The sequence below is a fragment of the Pezoporus occidentalis genome, unplaced genomic scaffold (genome assembly GCF_034315485.1).
Source record: "Pezoporus occidentalis ecotype Australia unplaced genomic scaffold, CSIRO_AGI_Poc_V1 ctg97, whole genome shotgun sequence".
NCBI lineage: Eukaryota > Metazoa > Chordata > Aves > Psittaciformes > Psittacidae > Pezoporus > Pezoporus occidentalis.
This window is the reverse complement of record NW_026916336.1, coordinates 2345013-2372161: the sequence shown is the minus strand read 5'-3', so window position 1 is coordinate 2372161 and position 27149 is coordinate 2345013. Positions and strand designations below refer to the sequence as shown.

Genomic DNA, 27149 nt, shown 5'->3' with positions numbered 1-27149 from the left:
GAAAAACAGAAGATTTAAGGTAGGATTAAGAGTTAAAGGAAAAAACTTTAAGCAGTGTTCACATTATCCTGTGAATCCATCTTCTGGAGAGCCAAGGTCAGCATATTAAGAGTGAGAAGCACCTATGCAGCTTCAAGGATGAGTCTACCAAGAGTTTAGTACATAGTCTTTTAGTTCCGAGTTTACATTACATTTAAAATAAACCAAAATCCTCGAGTACTTAATGAAGAGCAACACTGCCACAAAAGGATGGTGTGAATAATAAAAAGAATCCACATATACACAAATAAGTCAGGTTAAACATAAACAGGGCTTTCACTGTTGACTCATCCTGACATGGATACACCACTAGTGAAATACTGGGGAATACTGGATTTGGGTGGGGTTTTTGTCATTTTAAATCTCTGAAAAATGTCACACAGAAAAAATATAACAGGAGGTGCAGGCAGGCCTCTCATTATTGCTCCTTTGATAAGCTTTGCATCATAGAAAACTAGGAGACAGAGCTACGGAGCCAACTCAGTGGAAAGTAAAATAACACAGAGATAGTAACCCAGAAGAGAGCTCCAATCCAACAGACAGGATCAGCCTAAGACCCAGATGATAAGGAATATGCCTCATTCTTTCTGAACTTATTTTTAAAGTGCTACAAGAAATAAAAATGTGGGTTTTGTTGTTTTTTTTTGACTCTGCAGCACAAGACACTCAAGTTTCCTCATTAAAACAGTCACCAACAGAAAAATGTTAATTTGCTATTTGGAGACCAGAAACGGTATTATTTTTAGAGATGTAGCTAATCTTTTCAACAAAATTCACAGCTATTACCTGACACTTGCACAGTAACAGTAATTCTAGAGATTTCAGACTCTATCAGTTAAGGAAAAGAAGTTATTTCTTTCCATCGTTATTAAGTTCAGTTAAGATTCTGGAGACTGCTCTTAAACACTGGCAAGCCATCAGCTCACAGGCTCTGCTCTACTCTTCCCAAGAAGTACTGTGAAGTCTACTTGGCCGCTGAATAGCTGTGCCTCTCTGCAGCTATACATGTTACAGGCATACCCAAGGCAACTCAAGTTTTCTTAGACCTTGAGACAGCTGGGTTTGCTCCCAAGAAATGAGCTATCAAAGCCTGGGTTTGTATTTTGAACTTGCAGCAAACAGCATCCCTGTTTGCTGCTGTGGAGTTTGAAACACATCTCTACAGAGGTGACAAGATGTCAAATGCTGTTTGCCAGGACCAGACTCAGATGGGCTATTGCCTCTCCTCTGATTTTAAAATTCTACAGCATTAGAAATATAAGAAACAAAAGAATCAATTATAAGAGATATTATTCTTCTGAGGATGGTATCAGCTTTGATTCTGCAATCTTTCTGAACACAGCAGCACTCCAGTGTGTCACATCAGATGACTGTTCTGATGCCACACTTGAGTGGAATTAAGAGAAACAATGCAGTATATCATGACATACTGAATTTTTCTGGTACTAGGACACCATCGCAAGCAATATTCAGAAGACTGCAAAGTATGTGTCAAAACATATCTGACCTTGAACATTAAACATACCAGCCAAAAAACTGGTTCTTTACAAACAAACTGATCACAGGTTAAAAATTAGAAAATAAAAAATAAAATAAAAAAAAAAAATCAAGCTAACAAAGTGACAAAAAGACTAGGACAAAGGTGTATACGAGACTACTCCTACAGCTTGCATCTAAATTCAGAACTTGCAAAGTCCCAGTATACTGTCTTTGCAAGCTATTCCTAGACTTGAGAATGCTCATTTCAGCTTAAATGACTTAGGTCAGAGAATCAGGATTTGGCAATATTTTAAGAATAAAAAAAAAAAACTAAAATGCAGTCTATGGTTTTTGCCTTGGACTAATTGACTGGACTTCCTGAAGAGAAGGAGCAGTAAAAGGGCACCTCTGTTCAAGTCTGTCACAAAGCCAGCAATGGTGTTTACAGAAAACTTCAGATAGAGCCTAGCAGTATCCAGCCAAAAAAGCCTACAGCTGTGCAACACTGAACTGAAGGGAGACTGAGAAGAACAAGACTGCAATTCTGGGGTGTAGCCTGTGGCAACATGTTTAGGAAGAGGACTTACTAACAGAATGGCAAATAACTTCTGTTCTCCATGCTGTCAGGCCATGTTTCCTATGACATGCTCACTGTTTGTAAAGGATAAACAGGAAAATGATGACTGACAGTAATACTGTTTCCTCTACAGAGGAGAAAACTAGAAGATTCTATTAAGTGTTTTCACTTGTGCTCTCTTTCTGCTGCACAATTAATTCTTCAAGAAGAGGATAAAAAGAAAAAACACTGCAGCTAGTGTTTTTAAGGAATTCAAATAACTTTGCCTAGATATGTAGCTCATTTTACAAAAGAATAAAACAAATGGCCTTAAGATGATGTTTCTGTAGAAGGACTACTTTCTCATTAGGACAGTATTTGCCATGCTAGGGACTCCACAGGAACACATACGTCATGAAGTGACTTACTTGTAACCAAAGTCAGTGACAGAGATCAGAAGCTCCAATGACCATTTCCACATTCACATTGCCTGCCTCTCTCCATCAAATCTCAGCCTCAACAGTTGGTCTCATTGACATACATATCAAATACCACTCCATACCTTTTTTGCTCAATTGACCATCATCCACTGTCATGAGTATGGATGAAATAGTGAATTCAAAGGAATTAACAAGAGTTCAGTTCTGTAACACACACCAGGAAATCACATACTGTAGCTACTCCATCTGCTGTACAGACACATTAATTTTTCAATCCATCTAGTTGAATCAGATTAGAAAACCTGTGACCAGATACCATGTGCGTTCTACAGTACAAAATACAGTTTGTAAAAAAATATGGCTTCTTAAAATAAGTTAAAAAGCTCTGCCTGTAGTGGAAGATCAACTTTGCTCAAGTATAGAATGAAAGGGGAAGGGCAAGTCACATTGTCCTACAGGCTTACCACAAAGCTGGGAGTCCCCTTGCACTACGTTATTTGCCCTGGCTCTAAAGGTCACACCATGCCTACCACTATTTTCAGTGCTGTGCCTGAACATGTATTAAAATGTTCCATACTAACGAAGCAAAGAATTAATATTTTGCAATTTAGGGTTGGGGGAAGGTTAAAGAGAGAAAGAGAAGAAAATAAACAGGGAGGATTTTGTTTCCTAAGCAAGAAAGTCTACATTAATAAATTTTCCCAGCAGGCTTTCAGTAGTTTTACTGCAAACAACCACAGCCTTTGTTTCTCAGATCCTCTTACATCTGATGTTCGATTAAAGCCCTCACATTAGCAGCTCACCAAAGGAAAAAAGTGTGAAATACTACTGCATTACAAAGCTGTCCTCCAGCAATAGGTTTAGTAGCAATCTGCACAGCCATTCAGCTAAAATATCTTCCCTAAATAACTGTTCTCATCTGACAAGAGAGAAAATAGCTGAAGTGAAAGTGGTTTCACTGACTGCATAGAAACAGCAGCCCACCTATTCTGCATTGCTGCATCCTTGGGCATTAGCAAAACCCTGTGATTAATTCCATGTTACACAAAGGAGCAATGTGGAGATGGAAGTGGCCAGATCTACACCTTCTGACCAGCATTAAGCTAAAGTTCAGCAACAACCCTCTCAGCTTTTCACATGGAACTTTTAACCTTATTCGAACCTAAAAAATTATCTTGACAAAGGTGGCAAGGGGAAATGCACCCCTTCCCCAAGCAAGTGTTTAAGGATTTCTCCTTGGCTGCTAAGGATTTGTGTTGGGTAAAGAAATGCTCCTAACAAACCAGCATTCTTTTCCACATGATCAGAGCTAACCGGCCCCCCTGCAGGCAAAATGACCAATCAAATCAGCTTCACATGAAAACCAACCCCCCTATCCCCACCCCCCCACCCCCTCCCCCTCCGCACTATAAACACAGGAATGAGACATACAAACCCATTTTAAAAGTGATTTTTGGTGGGGTTTTGAAAAAAAAATCTTTACCAACCACTTGGGGGAAGTTCTTGCCAGTGCTGGGACCAATACACAAGACCAGCCCAGTCCCTCTCCTGAAGCCCAGGTTCTTCCCCTTCCTCTGCACAGAAACCCTTCAAAAACCGGTAAGTACACAAAGCAACCATTTTTCTTTGGTTTTTTTGTTTTGTTTTTTTGTTTTTTTTTTTTTTACTGTACAATTAGAAATTGTTCTGCCATTCTTTAATCAAAGAAATCAAAGTTGTTCTCAGGGCACACAGTAGTTTTCCTTCTAAAGTTTGCTAAATTAAGTATGATCTTCAACAAAATGGTTTGATTCCCCCCACCTGAAAAACAAGGGCTGTAATCATCTGGAAAAGCATTTTCTAAAAGCATACAGAGTAAAAACAAAGGCATCATGCAGGATTTTTTCAGAAAGATTTCAAGACAAACAGCAGGAATACCACTGTAGCTGGGTGTTACCTGGCCATGTGTTATGAAAATGTCATCCTCACCTTCTTGCTACATTCATTGTAACTCAGCATTTAACTTCAGTACCATAGTAAATTAAAGAAGTGACCATCACCTCTTCAGGTCTGCTGCTACCACCAACTATAATTACATCTCATACCCTTAACTATTTTCAATCAACGCATTCTCTGTTCATGGGCACCAAGTATGAACTCCAATGTCCCAGAATAATCTGTCATTCCATACAAGCCATTAGGAATTTTGCATCACACAGGGCAGAACAGCTCTTCAAAAACAGTAAGTTCACAAGAAACGGATGGCAGCAGACTTCTATTACTACAGATTTACATCAAATAAAACCCTCCCTCAACTGTAAATTTATTCCTCCATTAGCAATACTTAATTTTGCATTTTAAGCTTCTCTTTAAGGATTTAATATACACTAGCATATTTTAAAGCCTTAAACAACATTTAGGCAACGTCTCAGTGAAGTTTTTCTGCTTCTCTAAAGGTGGCCAGACAAGATGGTCTGTTAGGGTTCATATGGATTCTCACAGCATTTTCAGCATGCTGTACTATGTGAAAATACATTGTACACAAAATGAAGCATTACGATATCCCCAATAATCAAGTATATAAGCAGCATTGTTTTCTGTATTATAATAAAAAACTGGAGTGTAGGGAGGGATGTTTTTTAAGTGCATTCTGTAGTAAACTGTCATAGAAGGTCAAAAGTATGAGCTCTCACATGCTGAACTTAAAGGCACTTCCTCTGAGAAGTATTGACTTGGGCTCAACAAACTGAAGTTCCCACTTTCACAAGATTTGTATGTGTAACAAGTCCTGAAAACTGTTATCTTAATTCTGCAGACTGCTTGGAAAAAACAGTTCGGTCAAACTACTGCCGTTCACCTCAATGAGGCATTAGCTGCAAAACCTGAAGGACAAACATGTTTGAAATTTTAACTATCCTACTAACAACAGTAGCATAAGCTTTCAACCAAAGCAGTTATTCTAACTGAACTGCTTCCCACATTTCTAAGATTGCCCCCTTGTCCCCTCATGTAAATTACATGATACAGTCATGTATACTGAAAACAACCCTTCATTTCCTAATATTAATGTCAGAGCATCTCAAGGATTGCCATTCAATCTAAAATCAACAATACAGAGATTAACAGCCTGAAAGTACCCTTTAAAAAGTGATAAACTTAGTTTGTTAATGCCTTTTCATTTGCAACATCTGAATGATCCCAGCTTTGAATACAAACCTCATGTTGGAATTTGAAACTAGTGCAAAGTTAAGCAGACCCAGGTCAAGAAAAGAGGGATTGTACACATTCCTGGAGCACCACCTGGGTTCTAATAAATCTTTGAATTGTGCTAGAGTTGCAAGCAGGTTTTGCAGTTACTCCCAGCAAACAGCAGGTCCTCTTGACTACCCTGCTCTCATGATGAAGCAGGGCATTACAAACTGCCTCAAATCGCTTCCAAGGTCAGTTAGAACAGATTTTTTAAGGAATAGAAGTTGGGCAGGTAGGGCAGCACTGCAAATGTCTCCCTTGAACATTCAGGCTGCTAAGAAGGCTGCAGGTGCATTGTACTGAGCTGTAAACAGGATGGAGGTGTCAAAATGCCTTCAACCGAGAAGGCAAACAAAAAGAAAATAGGCTGCTGTAAATGAGCTCCCCTGCAATCCTACCAGATCTCAGCAGCTGAGCTTCTGCTGTCAACAGAAAGGCTAAGCAAAAGAAAAGAGGAAAGCACATAGTGGCATGAAGCAGCAAGCTAAGAAAGAGATGTTACAACACAAGGAAGATCTCAATGAAAAAGGCAAAGCGTGGGAGATCAGTGTACTAGATCATGAACTGCAGAAATGTAAGCAGTATCTTAGAGCTTTAAGGCAAAGAGTTCTTTTTGTTGGGTTTCTTCTTCCCCACAAATCATTAGCAAGCCATGTCAGTTTAGAACCTGACTGCTAGGAAAAGGGAAACCATGCTTTTGAGTTAATAAGGTAGTACTCATCCTACCTTGACTTATCTTACAAAATCACACACAAGAGAGAAGCCAGAATAAGGGACAATGATGGCAGAGAGATTTAATAAGAGCTGAAAACTGACATACACACTGGAGCTGGTAACAGCAATTTAATTTTCAGTAGACTAGAAACAGGAAGGATTAGACACACTGAATGCACGATAAAAGACAGGTCAACATGCCAAAGGAGGTTTTGAAGTCATTTCTGACAGTTCCTGTCTTTCCAGACAAGGGCTATCAGCTAGGAGATAGTGGGAGAAGGACACCCCAAAGCTACTAAGAGTTTCACAAGTCAAGAACCATGAAAAGCAAAACCAGACAAACAGCATAACATGAAGGTTAAGAGTTTACATTAGACAAACCTGGATTAGAAGCACAGTATGTATTTAGCAGCGGACATGGGCATTCTCCAACAAACAGTGACCTGAAAATAAGAATTCTGTGAAGTTGAGTGTCTTTCCTAAAACATACCGTTTAAAACTGGGATTAATGCAGGGACACCAAGGACCAGGCAGGCCATGGGATCAAATCAGATGGTCCAAATTTCAATAGTTTATCACCAGCAAGGAAAGAAAAGATTGGTATTTTTCTACTACAGCGGGCAAGCAAAGGAGTAGACAGAAGATAATTCCTTGTAAATTCAAAGTCACATCTACTCTTAAATTGACTCCGCTTTGAGAATAAAGAGGACTAATCATCCAGCCTAAGTAAACTATTTCCCACAGGGCAGTTGCTCTTTCGCCTCTTATTTTAAACCAACTGCACTGCTCTATTCAGAGTTTCTTACTCATTTTTCCAAGCCCAAGAAGTTAAGATTTGTGGCTCTTAAAGCCATCAAGAGCTTTTGCAAGAAAAGCAGCTTTGGAACTCAAGCTTACACATTTCTAATATCATCACTGCCATCAATTTAGGTACTTAATATTTTAAATGGTCCTAGACAAGGAAAAAAAGAATTACAGATACCTCAAATGAGATCAGAGCAGTAACCTGGTTAACCTCAGCAGGCAAAATCCCCTGCCAGGAGTCTCAAGGAGGACAGAGGACTCCTGTGAAGTGTGCTGTTGAGGTTAATGGAGGTTCTCTTTCTGAAGTACCTTTAAAAATCTGCCAGCAATGGATCCTCCCCCATAGAAAGATCCCAAATAACCTGACTGTGAACACTGACTAAATTTCTTCAGCGCTTTAAATCAACATTAAGTGATTACTGACCACCCCCGAAAGCTCCTTAACAAAACTGAGACCCTGCAATGCTAATAGCATTTTGCTCTGAGTAAAGGCTGCAGGCACTCAAGTATGCTACCTTAGCACTGATGTGTGGAAGATCTGAAGCGTAGCCAAGAAGGATGTACCACATTAAGTATATTTTCCCTTTTACTCTTACCATAGCACTGCAGAAAAGGCTTCTGTCACAAATAAGCCAGCATCAGATTCATTCCTAACAGCAGATGGTTGTTTTGCTAACCCAAATTACTTGGAGCAATGAAGCAGATGCTGCCCTCAAAATACCATCAGAATTTACAGTAACATACTAATTTTGGTTTTTGGTTTTGTGTTTTACTGTTGTTGGTTGGTTTTTGTGGTGTGGTTTTTTTTTTTCCAGGAATGCATGTTTACACCCAGAAGCAGTTTGTTCTAAGTATTTTCCTCTATTCAAGCAAAGGAAGGAGTTCTTGTGGATACTTCCTATTCTAAGATGATAAAATCAAGGCACAGTCCACAGCTCATACTGAGCATCATCACTGTCACCTTTCCCAAAGATGCCCATTTTCCAATTGCCTCAAGGAATCCTGAAGGGCTTTTCTAAATCTTGGCACAAGGACTCTGCTCTACAGACAACTGACTAACCATCTCATTCCTGAAGCATTTAAAGTTGTATTCAAGTTACTGTCAATTCTGTAACATTGCAGCAAGACTGAAAACTGTCATTTAGAGAGCAACACAGCACACCAAAGATCAAACTCAGGTGAAGGCTGGGGGGTCAAGGCTATAAGTTAAATGGCCTATGATCAGAAGAGTACCAGCAGCCTGGTACTACTAACCAGGAGAATCTCAGTAAGCTCATTGTATTCTTTGGCACAGAGAGCAGTTTTAAAATACTCCTTCTAGGAGATGTGAATTGGAAAATAAAAATGAGGGGAAAACCCACCAAATTCTACTCAGACCACCATCTACTCTACATCCTTTGACTACAGCACAGACAGAGGAAAGAGCTGGATGGTTCTGAGAGGAAAGGAAAAATAAAATGGAGCTAAATGTTCACTGTGATGTCAAGTGTCACACTCAGAATGCATTAAGCACAAGAAGAGCTAAAGAGAACGTTCTGTTAGTACTAGAACTTGGTATCAAGATCAAGTAAACAATCATGAAAACTGCTGGTTTACAGGATCAAAGATTACAGGAAAGATTTTTACCTTTCATCAGTTCATTCTGAAGTTCAGGATCCTTAGATCTAACATGTTTCAAGATAAAACTAAGCCAGCACTCTTTGCAGGGGGGAAATCCAATGTGCCTAGGCTGTTTGTATGCTTGTGTTATATACCAAAAAGATCATAATTCAGAGAAAAGGTCAAAACTGATAGGAAATCAGCAAAATTGACATGTATAATTATGATTTGCAGAATTTACATACATATTTTTAAATCTCTTTTGTTCTACAAACAAGCTTCACCACAACCTTCTTCGGTAGGCTGTATACACTATGAAGTCTCTATTTCACATGAGCCCATATTTAGTTTTAATCTATCCAAGGTGATCTTTAAATATTCAGTATTTATAATATGGATTTAGAGTGGCCAGTGTCTTTCCCATCTCTGACAAGTTTAACAAGTTTTGCCATTTAGAAGTAAACCAAGGAGCCTAACATGTGAAACATCTAAATGTATCCATTTTGCTTCCCACATGTGCAATTCTACCTTCACCTCCTAAACCCCTTACGCTTGCCATCTTATTTTCTTATTTAGCCACTAACACAAAATAACTGCTTAGGCAGACTAGACTTCAAATTACACCACAGTATATTTTCAGTATTGGTCTTATGCCCTCTTTTTACCTGACCCTTACATAAACAGCCTCAGACTCTCAGAAGCAGCTCTGCCCTGAGCACTGTAATTTTGCTGAACTGGACATGACGGGTGCAGACCAGCTCTCATTTCCTGAGCTAGGAAAATCTGAAAGGGCTACTAGGGTTACTAGGTAAACTACATCATTCCATCAAAATGCATAAACATGTTAGAGAAATAACATAGTAAACATAATTTCTATCATATTAATAGTATTCGTAATAGCACCAGTAAACTTAAACTCTGCTAAAAAGAAGTTACAAAAACTGGTATAATCTGACAAAATTCAGTTTCTTTTCAGATACAACATGCCCGATTCCATCCCACTCAGCCCCAAAGAACTGAACATGCAACTCAAGTGTAAATTTAGGAAGCTAAAGTATGAAAGTTTAATTTACACAACTAAGCAGGGAAAAATTTGAGAAGTAGTCAGATTTTTATACTTAATCTTTTTTAGCAAAGTATTACCACAACAGTGGTAAATTCCTGTCCAGGCTCCTGACTTAATCTTCTCTGGATTGCAATGTATAAGCCCTCCTTTGTTGGCTGCAGTATTTCAACCCCTGCTGATGTGTCAAAAACTGTGAACATTAGGCAAAATACAAACATGCTGCACTGTATCACACTTTTTCCCTTTTTTCGTCTTTTTTAGAAGATGACAACAGATATGATAGAGAGCAATAATACCAAATCCAGCATTCCCCTCCTGACCCAGAGATACCTGAGGATGGTGACCAAGGATGGACACAGCACATTCCAGATGGATGGTGCGCAAGGGAAAGGTCTAGCATACCTTCGAGATGCATGGGGAATATTAATGGACATGCGCTGGAGATGGATGATGCTTGTCTTTTCTGCTTCTTTTGTCATTCACTGGCTAGTCTTTGCAGTGCTTTGGTATTTACTAGCTGAGATGAATGGGGACCTGGAGCTGGACCATGATGCTCCACCTGACAACCACACTATATGTGTCAAGTATATCACCAGTTTTACAGCTGCTTTCTCCTTCTCACTGGAGACGCAACTCACAATTGGTTATGGCACTATGTTCCCAAGCGGGGACTGCCCCAGTGCTATTGCACTACTTGCAATACAGATGGTCCTGGGGCTTATGCTGGAAGCCTTCATCACAGGTAATCCTTCATAATTAATCTTTAAATAGAACAGCTGTAATAATTAGACTTAGGAAATGGAGCTATAAATAAATAATGATCATATTGATATCCAAAAAAATAACTAAGTCACTAGAAGAATTATGAGACTTCAGCTATGTAGTATTACAAGTTGAACACCTTTCATTACAAGACATAAATTACGTAATATCAAGATCTGGACTTGAGACTTCCAATACTCACTGGATGGTGTTTGTGGCAGATACCTACTTATCAACCTCATTATCTCTCAACATTTCTTCCATGGAATTTGTTTTGGTTTTAAGGTTTGCTTTAATCTAGCTGAAGTATTTCAGTTGAGCTTTAACGCCATGTTTAAGTACTCCTCAGTACTCAATGTAATGAAAATTTTTACAATGTCATAGCTATTCTATTTCAAGTTATGTAATTTGCAGGTTTAAATTATTTCAGAAGACTAAAAATGCATGGGTTAGTTGACTGTGTATTAAGAAAGAGCTTCCCCAGTCGCAGCACACCAAGATCAAGTACTATTTATTACCAACTACAGTAAATCGGGGCAAGCTGAAATATCTCCCTTCCAACAGCTAAAGTTTACTCTCCAAACATCACAGAATCATCATAGAATCAGACTGGTTTGGGTTGGAAAGGACCTTAAAGACCATCTAGTTCCAACCCCTACCATGGGCAGGGACAGTTTAGAAAAAGAAGCATTTTAGGAAAGCTGTGCTTTTTAAACAAAAATGGGTTACTGTGATGCCAGCCTAGCAGTTTTCAAAAACACAGGCTGAGGCTAGAAAGATTATGTTCACCCAAGTCTGCTTCTGTTTCACAGAGCTTGGAAGCTGCAGGCACTGTGCTCGTATTCAGTTTGTTCTCTTCCATGATATAGGTGCTTTCGTGGCCAAGATTGCCCGACCAAAGAATCGGGCATTCTCCATCCGCTTCACCCGCTCTGCTGTAGTGACACACACCGAGGGGAAGCCATCCCTTATGTTCCAAGTGGCCAACACACGCTCCAGCCCACTGACTAGTGTCCAGATTTCTGCTATACTTTACCAAGAACGAGAGAACGGGCAGCTGCACCAAACTAGCATTGACTTCCACCTAGACAGCGTTACTTCAGACGAGTGTCCTTTTTTCATCTTCCCACTGACCTACTACCATTCAGTCACTCCCTCCAGCCCTCTGGATGCCCTCCTCCAAAGAGAAGCTTCTCACCACTTTGAGCTGGTCATCTTTCTGTCAGCTGTGCAGGAGGGCACAGGGGAAATATGTCAAAGGAGAACATCCTACCTCCCCTCAGAGATCATGCTGTACCATCGCTTCGCCTCCGTGCTAGCTCGCAATGCCAAAGGCGAGTATCAGATCAAGATGGAAAATTTTGACAAGACTATTCCTGAGCTTCCAGCTGCAGCTGACTCAAATTGTCCAAGAAGGACTGACAAGGAGATCCGCATCAATGGACAGCACGTTGACAGCTTCCAGCTCTCTGAGGCTGGCCTCACAGAATAGAGAGAGCAGACTGAACTTAGTGCTTTTTTAATTATTACATTAAACTTTCAGGTTCCATTCACAGCCTTCTTTCCTTGCCTACCCTGCCATCTTCTAGTGATCTTTCTCTTTTTACTCACATCCTTTAGATTACAACATGATATGCAAGGTAAAAAGAACCAGTGTGACCATGTAAGCTGAGAAGAGGCTGGATTAACCACCCAGGACAAAGTCAGGTACAAGAATCACAGTACTAATTCTTGGAAACTAGAAGAATTACCTGCTGAATTCTCTAGACTATGATTAAAGCCACACTGACCCTGAGAGATCTTCAAAACTCCTAAAGCTCACCAAAACCATAATTAACCAGACTGGGACAAAATGGACAGTATAAAATAAAAATATCAGTCAAAACCAATATGAGGTCATTCAGTCAATATATAAGTTCTGGTATAAGCAACTCTGTTCATCCAAGATCCTAAGTTTTCTGTTCTCCTAACTCTTTGGGGGATACAGAGTTGTATCAGATTTCAGATGGCCAAATTCACTCTCAGAAAGTACTGCCAACCTCTCATGGCAGTGAAAAGCACTCCTGCTGTGCTTATTAAGAAAAATTGTAAATACTAACTGTAGTTCTTCATTCTGCCAAACAGGAGAACATCTAATTTCAAGACGTGTCTATGAAGACAGTACCAAAAAATCTTGATGTATATGACAAATGCTGAAGTGGATTTTTTTTCCATGTTTGGAAATACTGAATAAATTATTTAGCTGTAGAAAAGAGACTATTTAAATTAATGCACTTTTTAAAAGGACCGTACATTCCACATGTTCTCACCTTTGCGCTGCTTGTCTCAAGTAGATCTGACCCAGAAGGATGCACTATGTATATGAGAATTAGAACTGCATCCATTTAATTTTATGCTTTTATCATCACTATTTGCCTGTACACACAGCATAAATATTGAGACACTTAAATCAATTTTAAAATAAAAAAATTAAAACAAACTACGCATGAGACTTCTTTATTTAAGTGCCTCACAAGCCCATTGCAATTTGAATGCTGCTCTGAAGTTCCTAAATCATTTAAGAAGATAAAGGATAAACAGAGTGATGGGTAATTATTTCCAAGCTCTCAACAAAAGCAGTGCCTATTATGTGTTCATACTTGAGCAGTCAAGCATCAAAATAAAGTAAAAGTCATCTTACGAAGGTAAAGACTTTCCCCACAAACCAAGACAGCATAAATAGCAATTTTCATTGACAACAGCATAATACTCTATGAGCTACACTTCCTTTCAACTTCACTGAAGCCCTTGGCAACAGGAAAAATGATCAAGGTCTCTGATAAGACACTGTTTAACTGAATTCTTCTCAAGTTCCAAAACTCTGTTAACTGAAGTATGTTCAGAACCTAAAAGAGGTTACTTTGCTTTAGGGTCTGAGAAAATGGGAAACAGCCCTGCAGAAGTATTTCACACAGGGAAAGGGAAATGAGGCAGAAGGCAGACATTTTCAGTGCAATTAAATTCTTTTCCCAAAATTCAGTATTGCTTCCCTACATTCCACATCTCAGACAGATATTATCACAGACACCCTCAAAATATCTTTTTTGTTTAGTTTAATGTAAAAGCATTCACAAATATTCACAAATAGGTGAATATATATTCACCTATATATAGGTGGAGAGCAACACCCTATCAAGTTAAACTGCCTTCATCCCTACCTTTCTTAGTGTTGACACTTAGCCAGGCTAAAGATTCCTCTTCAACCCTCATATCAGTACCAACAATTATTTCTTGGAAGAGTTATTTTCTTGTTCTCTATCAACAGAAGAAGAGTCCTACAAACCAAGAACCAGTGCAAGAGTAGTAGAACAGATTTCTGTGTCAAGTCTGAAATACCAGTTTAGGAAAAAAAGAGCAGTATTATGTGTGAGGTATTGTTTCCCCCACATATCGTCACATACTGCAGACTCAGACACACAATTGTTCTCAAATTCAGATGCATAATCCCAACAGGACAGTACTATGATGTCACCATTTAAAGCCAAAGATATAGAAAGCTGTTTTTAATTTCAATTAATGTCTTATCAAAGTGGGGGCTGCTTCATATGGTTTCTAAATAACTTGATGCTTTAAAGTTGGCCTGATTTTTATATAATTTTCTATTTATAGATTTGATTTAAAAGGATGTACAACAGCAAATATAAAGGCAAAACATGGTTAGTATACACTAAATGCTATCTTCAAATATTACATTTCGGAATGTCAAGCTGAGGAATACTGTAAAAGTAAATGAGACAAACACAACTGTGTAACTACTTCAGAACAGCTACAAAGAAGAGGACAGACAAAACACCCCTATTGCTTTTCCAGTTCCAGAGAACTGGTGAATCATGGATGTCTGACAAAATACTGGAAGTACGCCATGACCCAGATTGGAACACAAGCCTAGAAAAATTGCTGATGGGCTCCAACGCAACAAAAACTGCACTCTACATCTTGACTAACACTGCAAGAGCAAGCTGGTGATGAACCTTCTTTGGACAAACTTGTGGCTATCAAGACAGAGAAGCAAAGCAAGCCAGGCTGAGTAAGGGTGTGATTCAAAGGAGTTCAACATCTTTCTTTGTAGTCACTTGGACACCCCATTTTTATATTCAAGTCATCTTAACTTACCCAAAAAATACGCATTAGACAGAACTCAATCAGGTTCCACAAGTGACTCATGAAACATCTTGTTTAATCTAAATTACAGTTATTTACTAGCAGTGTGTTTAACTGCTGGTAACTAAACAAATCCCCTCAGCTACTAAACTGGTATTAGTCAAGAGGCTGCACAGAAAATTAGGCAGCTTTTGTGCAGTTCTAAAAGACAGCCATGATCAAAAAAACAGCTTGCTCATTTTCTCTGCTAATGGCCTCAGCTTTCCAGAAACGATTTGAGTTCTCAATGAAATCTGTCAGAACTGTGACAACCAGCAACAGAAACCCATAAACACTGTGTGCATCTTCAATTTGCATACACAAAGTAGGAACAGATCCTCTTCATGTTGAGAATCAGTCAAAGGTGAACTTGAAACTGTTGTGAGCACCAAAAAAGCAAACATTAATTTTTACTCACAGCATATTGATTGTATTTGAGAAATAATTCTTTGTGGAGGGTCTACTAGTTTTTCCATTTCATGATTTTCAATTGAGGGGCTCTTGTGTTGTCATTCATTATGAAGATCCAGAAAAGTTTAATATTTGATCTCATTAATTTTGTAATGTGATCAGCCAGAACAAAGACAATGAAAAACTTAGCAAATTATGTAATTTGAGGTTAGTCCAAAGCCCTGTGAAAGAGCAATTTAAAACCGAAGCTCCATAAAGGTAAAGAATAAAATCCTAAACTAAGGAATTTAACCAGGGTAACAGAAACCAATATACACACCTGCTAAAGCATGTTAGCCTGAATTACAAGCTGCACGTCAATTCACTCCCTGACCTTTCTGCTTCCATTGCTTTGTGTGGTATACTAGCACTCGGTATTGACCTTGGACTTCTTTCGGCACATCTGTATCCCTATCTCATACTCAAAATATTTGGTGATTGGGAAGCCTTTACACAACAGTAACTATATGTTCATTAATCAAGGCTTGAGTCAAAATAGACCAAACTTCTGTTGATATTTTTGTGCTCTCCGCCTTATTTCTGTCTGAAGGTAAAGAGGAGATAAATGGTCCTCCACTTACCAGGACATTAAACTCTTAACAGAGATATGCAGCATCAATTACCACTGTTTAACTTGGGTTTTATACATTAAAACTTCAGAAAGATTGCAGGTATCTTGCCTTTATCATAACGTGCTACAGAACTCTTAGCTAAACAAGTTCAAACTAGAAAAGAAACAGACCAAGAAACTTCAAGAGGAACAACCAGGTGCTACAGAAAGCTTCATGATTTAAGCACACCATCCCTTGCAATGAGCTAGGACTTCCAAAAAAGCATACAATGATACCATCTTCCCTAGAAAACGAGTCACAGAAGATGCATTCCAAAGTCCTTATCTCTAGTAGTTGCTACAATGAAGACACCGTATACTAGCTGATGCATTAACCCCCAAGATCAGGCAGAAGTCAGCTTCAGTAGGACATCTTGCAAATAAATCTTGTAGTAAATCTTGCAAATAAATCATCTTGAAGTAAATTCCTCTCAATTTCAACTGAGATAAACATCTCACCTTAAACTGACAAGCAGTATTTTTACCACAGTCTTAATCAGAAACGTGGTACATTCTACAGTCTGGATCTGCAAGTTCTTTAACTTCATCACAAGAACAGAAAGGGGCTAAATAAATCGAATCAACTGTGGTATACACTAATCAGTTAGTAAAAACACACAGTCCTGAAACCTCAGTAGTACTTAGTTTTTCCTATTTTGAGGTTTTTTTCCATAAGTTCTCTGAAGATAGAGACACTGAATGAAAGTCTACTAGCATATAAAGATGGATAACCTCAGACCTATCTCAAATTATTTTTAGAAGTAACCTCTTTCTAAAGAAAATAATGAGGAACACAAGCAACATATTAGTTTTGTCTTAACTTTGAACTTAAAAGCAGAAAACCAGAAGCACTCTTCAAAATATATGAAAATAAATTCCTACATGGAGAGAGGATTCAGAAGGCTTTGAAAGCAAACATGGTAATTTTAGACTCATAAAACATGCGTCACCATGCTAATCTGGAAGATTATTAAAATGGCAATTTATGCTACTCTCACTAAGAACACACCGACAACCAAGCAACAATTAAAATACATTCCTGTCAATCTTTAATAGCAACTGAATCTTTTCAGTTTTGTTTGTCCTGAAATTCAATTTGCGATTGTCTTTTCTGACCTACGATTTATCAGTATGTTCACTAAGGAAGACACTTCTTATTTTAGGATAAGACTCCCTTCAGCAAAGACCGAAAGATCCTGGGTCCTAAAAAGACAAGACTCACTGTCGGCAAGCTTCAAATCTCTCACTAAGCACAGCTGTGGTACATGCATATTGAAAACTGCCACAGAGAAAGAGCAAGGTCATACCAGAGAGCAATCAATGCACAGTCTCACAAAGCAGAAAAATCACTGCAGTTACCACATAACCAGTTGATACAGGAGAACTTCTTGAATGTTCTTACCACTCTCAGAATACAGATTTTATCTAAACGGGTATGTTCCATCTCCAAGATGACAACCCACTCCAAGTTTAGCTGAATGTCCAAACAGACATACTGGGTCACAGTTAAGGATCCAGTATTCTGTCTGAATATGGCCACTATGAAGCATTTAGGAAACAACAGGAAAGGAATGGCAGAGAGGGAGACCAGATAATAACCTGAATGAAAAGAAGATTCATACAATGATACCAACTAATTTAACAGACAGTAAATCCATCAGCATGGGAACAGCAGAATAATGCTGCCAGGATTTACTGCACACTAGCAAGCATTCAAAAATAATTAACAGTTCACATGGTCCAGAAGTCATAGATATCAAAGCAGCACACATCAGGAATGTTTAAAAGCTGCACTGAAAAGGCATATTGCCACAGCACACCTGTTAATCAGTACAGACTCCTTTCAGAGTTCCAGAAATTTAGTTCCAGCTGTAGACATCACATCTTAATCACATAAATAGAAACTACTTACTGCAGGTTTTTCTTATTTAAAACATTTAAATGTCTAGTAGTAAAAGCAACAAGAGTAAGCATAGCCAACACTGTGAGGACACAATTAGGTAGCCTGGCACAGCATCATGAATTTTGTATCAACAACACACTTGGAGCAATAAGTTTATGTATATATAGGTACCTTCCCTGTTTATGTATATATGGGTACCTTCCCCAAAACACACCCTGCTCCTCCCTCCCATTTTATGCCCATACAGTAACAAAACCATACCTGGATCTTTTCGCCCTGGTTTTTCAAAGCGTCTGTCTCCCCTAGAAAGGCAGAACAGAAGTTTCAAATAAGGTTTTGCAATTACTCCACTCATTTAAGGTATGTCTTTTTAACTTGGTAGGGGGCTTTTTTAAAAACAGAGCTTGAGAGACAGTACTTTCAAAAGGTCCAAGTGACAAGTGAAATTTTCAGGAACACCAATACACACACGGCCTTTGGCAACTAGGTATGTTTTGAAATGTGACCCAAAGCACTGTCAACAATGTCAACTCAACTAACAATGTTGAGACTATAACTGAAGCAAATCCTTTAGCAATCCATATTTTCACTCATCACTTCCACTGCAACTGTCATCATTTATATTCCCTTAAAGCAGTTCCTTCTTCCCAGGAACACAGCAGTCTTGCAGAAGTCTCTTTTACTTGTTCCTGAGTTTTTAAAAACATTACTGTGTTGACTCCATCTTAGAAATTAAGACGCTCCACTCACAGATACACCTTAATCCCCTTTCCTAAAGTGTTTTTATAACGTCAAAAGGCACAAACAGAAGCTGAGCAGATGTATATAAAAAACTTTAAGAGCTAGAGCTCTGTTACCTTTCCTCCCAACTCTGTGATCTGTGCATTTCCCTGCCCCCTCCTCGCCCAAATCCACCCTCCACTTCATCAAAACTTCTTTGGTAGAAACCGCTTTCTCCTCGGCCTCTGCCTGAAAAGACAAAAAACACAAGTGTTTGTATAAATAATAATAGAAGTTGAAAGAATCAGGTAGGTTTCCCTTTCGTGGCGTCTCTGAACTCATCTTAGTCTTAAGCCCCAGAGAAGTGATCTGAGGCAAAGGGGAAAAAGGAACAAAGACTGAAGAGTCTCATGTAGAAATTCTTATCAAGAAGCACAAGATCAGACAGAACAGGCAAACAATTCTGAAATAAATACTATGCAGAAAAACAGAACACAGATACTTACCCAACACAAACTACTAAACAAAGATGCATTGCTCACACGACATCCACACAGTATGTGTGCACTTGATACTCAGATTACTTTAAACAGTGGAATCCAGTATAATGTTATTGCACTGCACATGTATTCACCATCACCGCTATCAAGGTTAACAAAGGAGAAGGAAGCTTCACCACGATTCAGTTCTAGTGATGCCCAGCTGAAATCTCCCCCAGGAGCAGTGGGGAAATGGAAGCATCACAAGATCAATATACGCAGGACAGTATGAAGAACTCCAATAGCTACAGAATAAAAAGTTATCCTCGCTTTGTCAAGAAATGATTCTCCATAGATGTCTATTGAATATCAAGCTTCAAGCCAAAAAGTTACAGATGTATCATCAAGTAAAGCATCTTTGAAGCAAATCTTCAGTGCCTGGGTACACGTGGGGTGTTTGGTTAAAAATGAAACAAAACAAAAGCAAAGACAAAAAAAAAAAACAAAACAGAAAAAAAAAACAAAACCACCCACATCCCCAGACCTTCAAGAGAGCTTCCAACGCTGGTTAGATTAATTGCTGGGCTGAAGCTTCAAGATCTACAACTGCTTCACAAAGTATTACAGCAGAAGCAACTGGATGTTTTTATCAGCTAATTTCCCATTTCAAGGATCTCATGGAAAGAAGATGAACAAGTGAAACACATCAATCAGCTGGTTATCAGGATAATGCCTTGCCTACATACATATTCAGTCTCTATACCAAGAACCTAAAAAGCACCTGACATAGGGAATTCTTGGCAGTGAGACTCACAAACCTCAATCCTTTCATATTTCTCCCTTTGTGGCTTCGAGAAAATAAACACCTCAAAGGATGAGGTGCAAACCTGGCCACAGAACCAGAGAAATTAGACAGAATGACTATATGAAACAGGAAATAAACACCTTGGGAATGGACTCCATTCTCTGTAGTCTTCTGATGAGAGCAGTGATAAGAAACCTCTACATCTAAAAAACTGAAGACCCCTGGAATTGTACTGTATTTCAGTGTCCTATGAAAAAAGGCCCTACAAATGGAAATTATCAAAGCAGTTACAATAACTTCTCCACTATTCTATACTAGATCTACTGGGGGGGGGGGGGGGGGGAGGAAGAAAGGAAGAAAGAGTTGCTTCCAAGGTAGAGAAAAAGAAAAGTGATCCCCATATAATCCAGTAAGGCTCTTCAAATACACACTGATTCTGTATCAGGCAGTACAGGTTGCAGGGTGCACAAGGAAGCCACAAAGCTAATTGTACAATCTCTCCTGCTTCAGAAACAGGATTTAAAAGTCCTTTTTTTGACAAAACTATTAGATTCCTAGGACCAGCAAAGCAGTTTGCTGGGAGACCTCCTTGTCACAGACAGGCAGATCTCTTTGCCACAGAGTTTTGGAGATGCCAAAGTTCAGATGGAAACTGGACAAATTCATAGAAGATGAATAACACAGATTTACTAAAAAGAGAAACCACGTCTAGGTTCAGAAATACATTTCAGCTGCACGTGTCTGGAGGCTGAGCATCTATGTGAAGCTTCTTCACCTTTGTATTTTTACACAGTCCTTATTGTCTTGCCAAGGTGTTGTGTTTCAACTGTTGCTCAATAGGCAATCGACTTAAACAAGCCCTTTCCTGATTCACCATAGCTGTTCTTATACAAACTCAGATGGAGATAGAGGAGGAAAGCTCACTTCCTTCCTCTCACAGGAGGTAATAAAGCAACAGCAGTTCACAAGAGGAAGCCACAGGCAGGCAGAATCAAAACAAAGGTACCGATTCTTCTCATGTCCCTGAGGCAGTGGAGGTGGAAAGTTGCATACAGTCTTCCAACACAAAAAAAAACCCAACATTGTTCTTTCCTGGTTTTTACAGTGAGTGACAGCAGCATCTGTAGTGCTCCCCTTGCAGTACGAGTAAGCATGAATGCATCCCGATTACTGATAGCAGACACACAACAAGCAGAGCCAGATGGGAAATTCCATCAGCAAATAAAGCAAGTGTCCTGTAGAAGGTAAAGATCAGAATCAGAGTTATTTCAACAGCAGCATAGCTTATGGCAGCTTTAAAAGCATGTGAAAGCCTGAGAAACCTCCCTCCACTTACCCCCTCCCATGTCACAGTTTATCAGTATTCCAGTTATGCTTAGCTACTAAAGTGGCCTGAGTTAAAAGATAACCTTGCAAAAGGCTTAAACAAATGATCCCAGCAATTCAGTTTAAGGCTGTGGGGCCACAGTAGTAAACTCCAAGCTGTTCTGATACCACTTAGTACCAGACAAGACCTATTAAAGTCACCTTTGCCCTGGTTGTGTTGTCACCCTCCTCCAATGTATTCTACAAGGCACACCATACAGGTACACTAACAATATGTGCCCATTCAACAGTAACCAGAAGAAGTACAGGTGCAACTCCAGAAGAAACTGAGTAGACCACTGCATGAGAAGCATAGTGCATTAAAACAGGGCATACCAAACTATAGAAGTAAAATACCTAGTAAGGAATACCATGGTGTACAGTTATTCAGACACTATTGCATGGAAGAGTCTGACCTGAAAGTGCACATTAGGACACAGCTAATACTGATAAAAAAATATAGGAAAAATGCTTGCAGAGAGGATATAACTGCATGTATAAGCATACTGTTTGCTGCATTTCTTGGCTTTTTTTTTTTGGCTAATACATCTAGAATGACATCCTTATTCTAAATAGAATGCCACTTCCATGAAAGTGCTTACCACACGAGGAGCAGACTTTGTAAGTGTAGATGTTGCACAAAGTATTGAATGCAAAGTCCACAGATGTCAATGAACCCTTCCATTTAAGAACAGAATGGAGCAGCTGTGTATTTCAGCAATTCCTTAAAAGCCTCAGAAAGAGGACCTCGACCCAATGGATATTTTAATAATAACAGCCAAAAGAGTCTGACCTGAAAATCAGACAGGTCTGAATTTAAGTAAACAATATGAGACACAAGCAAAAGGGCAAAAAGCTGCACACACTGCCATTCTTACAGTCAAAAAACAACCACCCACACACAAAACACACCACAATATAACAAGCAAATTCTTGAAATTACAGCATGACTGGAGTTTAGCATCTATGGTCACTGCCATAATACTGCGTGGGAACAGAAGGATAACTGCAGTTCAGCTGCTGCTGAGTACATACGAGAACCTTCCACTTTGACACTATTTTACACACTCTCCAACAGCAGTAAAGACAGATTACAAAGGGGAGAGAGGGTGGAAGAGAAGAAGAGCTCTAATGAGAAGCAAAGTACCCTTCATAAGGGTCTTAAGCAAAGAGAAGAACAGCTACAAAACAGGGTGCCTGTAAGCTTACAGCCCATTCCAGGGACTATTTAAATCTCTCCTCATCTGAGGCTCTTATTCATGAATGTTGACATTCCAGTCCCACCAGCACAAAGCACAGGGCTTAACTGCACACCACAGGGAGCTCCCAGGAAAACAAGTCAATTAGAAAAAAGGTCACGTGCACGTACTTGGTTTCTTTAGAGAATGGAACCAAATAAACAGGTTTGGATTTATGTCTCCAGGAAAGACACACACAGTACTAGTGACAGCAGTTGCATGCTGCAAACAGTTTTGAACATTATCTCCAAGTTGTATTTCAGCACACAATCATAAGAAATTTAAACAAAACCCAAATCAACTTTCACACTGTGACCATTTCCACATCACCTACACTAACCACTGTCAGCAAGACTTGGGCAAACACCGAGAAAACATTTACTGAGCATTATGTTGGAATTTTAAATACAGGTAAGTCGCATTTAAGTGTTCTAATAATAACTTCCTTTTACCAGCAGTTCACCCATTCTTCCCTTTGCTTATCTGACTCAATAGATTCCCTCTCACACTCCCAAATGCTGGAACACAGTTCTGTGATTTGTGCCTCAGTAAGGGAACTTAATTAACAAATCTAATCGTACATGCAAATTCTTGCCTCAAGTTACTGTTGTGCAAGTCACTTCCAGACTGTAATCTTGTTCTGGTAAAGCTGAAACCCGCATTTGATCAGTGGCAGCTTTGTTGCATACAATGTAAAGTTCATGAAAAATACCAGATAAACTTTTGAACCCCGGCAATTTTGCAAGGCCATAAAGAAAGATGTTTTCCAACTGTTAGGTGAAGCATTTCATTTAGTGAACAAACTCCAAAGAAATTCCAAGTCCTTTTCACTGTAACCTGAAAAACCAAAGCTGCATTTAAAGTTTGCTACTTACAAACAACATGCTAGTTTTGTAAATTAGAGGTCAACAGTCCTGCACTAAGCTTTTCATAAATATTAGAAACAAAGCCCATAATTACAAGAACATCATGTGTATAATTATGAAAAGAAAAAGAAAAAAAAGCAGGATTTTTGTCCTGGCAGAAGCCCTCGTTTGTCTGCTGAGAGAAAGAAACTTCGGGAAGACTCATCATGCCTAAAGCCCAAGACTAACTGCTTATGAAAAGGGGAAAGTGGAAGAAACAAGCAGCAACCAGGATCAATGAATGAAGGAAAGCTCAGTAATTTACTGAAGTTTACTGGATAAATGTGTTCTTCTCACCTTAGCAGATAAGGATGACAGAGAAGCCTAAGAAGCAGAGCATCTAATGATGTATACAAAGTAAAAGATCAAATTAGGATGCAAAAAAGTGAAAGAGATGAATTAAGCAACAAAGTTCTTCAGCTAATACTTCTTAACCCATCTTAAAAATAAAGTACGAAAACCAGGAAGATAGGCAGTAGAAATCCTCATATTACTGCCTGTATTTCAAGTTCTGTCCACTAAAGCATAATGAATCAAACTCCATTGCCAAACAAAATTTCCATGTATACAAATAGATTTAATAGTAAAATTACCAAATTAGAAGCCATATTCTGCCACATTTAACCCTATGACCTCATTGAAACTAGTGGAGGCAATTAAAAAACAACCCACTGCTCACTGTATAAGGATGCCATCCACTATAATGATACAGCAAAAAAAAAAAAAAAAGAAAAATTGACAAAAGAAAGAAAAATAAAGGGTTTGACAAATCAGAAATGGTCAAGGTATCTTGATACTGAAACTAGAGAGCACACTAGTGGTCATATGATCTCAAATCAGCATGTTTTAAGTAGCATTCATTTCATTTGCCTTAATGCATCTAACATGCTACTACATGCATTCCTACAAAAGTGAAACAGTAGCAATGCAATATGCACATCAAAAACACTGCAAAAAAGCATCAGCTTTCAAATGTACAATAGAAATATAACCAAGGTATAGAGAAGTGCCACACTACATGTGTATATATGCATACACTTTTTTTCCATTCTCCCGCTCCTTTTTATTAAACCCTGAGCATTTGGGCAAAGACAAAGACAAATAACAAAAGGGAAGACAGCAAAATAGAGGGATAGCCTCAAGAAAGCTTAAATACATATGCTTCAGCTGTAAAGCAACCACAAGAGGACACATGACAATCTAGAAAAAACTGAAAGACTTAAGATAAGAAGAAAGCAGGACTGAGGAATAAGAACAGAATTGAGAGAACAAATTAAGCCAGAGTACAATTTTGGTCAGGCATTTAATTATGCGTGGAAGTGATTTTTGAAGCTGCTATTGAAAATATCACCACTTAACATTTAGAATTAAATTAGAAAGGATCCTAAGAGAAACCTCACCTACGCACCTGGAAAGACAGATGTCTCACGATTAATTACTCCTGATATTTCCAAATTATTAGCTTTGTATTCTAAAAGTAATCTATTATACATAACCCCCCCAAAACAGTGTTAACAGCAGAAAGCACATTGACAGCTAACTGCTAAGATAAATTCTAGGTTTAATAATTTGTTTGAATCCAGTTATATGGCTTGAGGACATATTTCTCAACTCATCTGCAAATGTTTGAAGTGATCCAGCATGAGATATCAACTATAATAATGCACTAAAATTGGCAAGACTCAAATTTCTCCCAAATCTGATTACATCTTTCCATTATCCTTCTCCTGTTAACATCTTGGGATGTTAATAAGTAAAAATGACTTTTCAGAACACCACCTGAACACCACCTACTATAATCTTAATGCTTTTAAATAAATTTGTAGATTCTTCTCCCCTTTCCCTATAAATCGTTTTGTTTTTTTTTTTAATGACGGCATTTTACCAACTCTGAACCAAATTCCTATTCCACCTCAAGACTACCTTTCCCTTTTGCTTTCCACACCTATCAACGTGACAAAGGCACATAACACAGGTACAGACATGTACTAAGGTGTGCAGAACAATCACTAAACACAATATTCATTCTCTACTACCACCTTATTGGAAAGGCTTCAAAGCTTTAAGGAAAAGGAAACCTAGCCTGAGAAGCTCCACTGAACATCTTTCAGAATCTTTAGCCTGGATCACCTGCAGACATTGCAGCACATTCCACGAACAACGGCTCACCTCGACCTCTAGAGGAACTTCGACCTCGAGGAGCCCCTACCACAGTTCCTCCTCCACGTCCCGTCAACCGCAGGACAGCAGCACTGTTTACAGACATCGAGAAATTTCTCTGCCAAGAAGAAAGAGCCAAGGTGAGATTCTGTTGTAAAAAAGCAAAACCAGAAATGCTTACCATTATTCTGATTTTGGTTTCCTTATGTTTGTTACAAATTCTCTATAATTGACAAGGAAAAGGATTCCTGGGAGACGTGAACAACTGAAACAGTCTATAGAAGGATCTTGGTCAATATCAGTGGTTTAAGTTACTTACCTGAAATTTCCATGTTCTAAAGGAAGCAAGTGAGCACCTACTCCTTTACAAGATTATTCCACAAGAAGTGATAAAAATATTGATAGCTTTAAAAACACTCTGTTGCAAAAAGGGATCGGCACTTGCCTATACCTGACACCATTAATTAACACCAATTATACTTCTTAAGTATATATACTTAAGTATATATACTAACACCAAAACATACTTCTTAAGCAAAGCAGAAACCTGTAAAAAGCAATAGAACTTGATTAAAATTATATTTACCAATCTTCTTTGCAGAAATAAGTCCTTTCTTTAAATATATCATAGAAGTAACATACTTTGGGGAAAATTAAATGTTAAATATGACTTCTGAAATTTAAGTGATACTAATTCTAATAAGACAAAAAATACCACAATAAGTTCAACTTAATTTTAATCTGAAATTATTGCTAAACAAAAACCTGTTTTGATAAAGAATGAATAATTATAATGAACTCTGGCCCCACTCTCCAAGTACAAGCATTTGGAAAATTGGGCCAAAGAATTCAGGAGTTCAGGTTAATATTCATAAACATTAACAAGCAAACCTAAATTCACATGTTGCTTCAGAATGCAAGTTTTAAATAATCTGAATGCAAAGGACTCCAAACAGCTAGTTTTTTTACCTACATGAATTTTAAATAAAATTATTTTTGCTTACATGAACTCATATGAATTACTATGACTTTGAAAGTCTTCAGGGAACAATGAGACAAGCAATTACATACCATTTAAAATCTAAACGGCTAACATCAAAGCCAACAGACACTTGAAGGAGTTTTAAACCATTTCAGAAACAAGCCTAACTGCTTGGTATGTTCTTGTTACAAAGTAGATCTTCAAGAGATAACTCATAACTAAGTAGACTTAAGGGGGTATAAAAACCCAGTCATGCAAGGCAACACAGTAAGGTCAACCTCTAGTCAATCTCAGTCTATCTTCCTAGATGGCTCTTAAAGGTTTAAAGCAACACAGCAAGTCAAAAAGAATCTCCTCCCTCCTTTCCTGATGTTGATACCTCAGGCTTTTTTTTTGTGAAGCAGTGAAATACTTTACTACAGAAACAAGTTAAAGCTGCTGATGAGATTCACAGTCTTGTAGAAGAGACCGCTCAGTTTTGATGCGTTATTTTTCCAGTAACAACAAAATAGGAATCTCGCTTTTAATTTGCTTGCCTAAACTCTGAAAAAATTCTTCCTCACTCCTGTAGAGCTTCCTGTGATGAGAATGTGGGCACTGCAATGCGCATAGTGATAATAATCTACATGGTAAGATCACAGTAAATAGCAAAAAAGCAAAGTCAAA

The 27149-nt window shown here is 38.5% G+C and overlaps 2 protein-coding genes across 20 annotated transcripts in view; one reads left to right on the top strand and one right to left on the bottom strand.

Annotated features, from left to right (window-relative positions):
* The window catches only part of GIGYF2 (GRB10 interacting GYF protein 2), a 75587-nt gene that overhangs the window by 29112 nt on the left and 19326 nt on the right, over positions 1 to 27149 (bottom strand). For 12 of the 19 annotated variants that reach the window (XM_062606594.1, XM_062606598.1, XM_062606604.1 and 9 more), the window contains 3 exons: positions 25511 to 25649; positions 18687 to 18798; positions 18091 to 18131 (listed from right to left, as the gene is read on the bottom strand). In XM_062606594.1, coding sequence (XP_062462578.1) covers positions 18091 to 18131; positions 18687 to 18798; positions 25511 to 25649 — 292 coding nt within the window. The remainder of the gene's footprint in view (positions 1 to 18090; positions 18132 to 18686; positions 18799 to 25510; positions 25650 to 27149) is intronic. The other 7 variants (XM_062606602.1, XM_062606607.1, XM_062606613.1 and 4 more) reach the window with 3 other exon arrangements.
* KCNJ13 (potassium inwardly rectifying channel subfamily J member 13) lies at positions 3975 to 13166 on the top strand. Its single transcript, XM_062606633.1, has 3 exons — positions 3975 to 4113; positions 10187 to 10667; positions 11557 to 13166. The coding sequence occupies exons 2-3, from the start codon at positions 10190 to 10192 to the stop codon at positions 12177 to 12179; spliced, it is 1101 nt and encodes a 366-aa protein (XP_062462617.1). The 5' UTR covers positions 3975 to 4113; positions 10187 to 10189; the 3' UTR covers positions 12180 to 13166.

Excerpts from the sequence above, each read along its gene's own strand:
- KCNJ13 (XM_062606633.1), top strand. The coding sequence starts at position 10,190 with ATGACAACAGATATGATAGAGAGCAATAATACCAAATCCAGCATTCCC. Across the intron at positions 10,668-11,556 it reads GCTGGAAGCCTTCATCACAG|GTGCTTTCGTGGCCAAGATT; the intron begins GTAATCCTTCAT and ends TCCATGATATAG.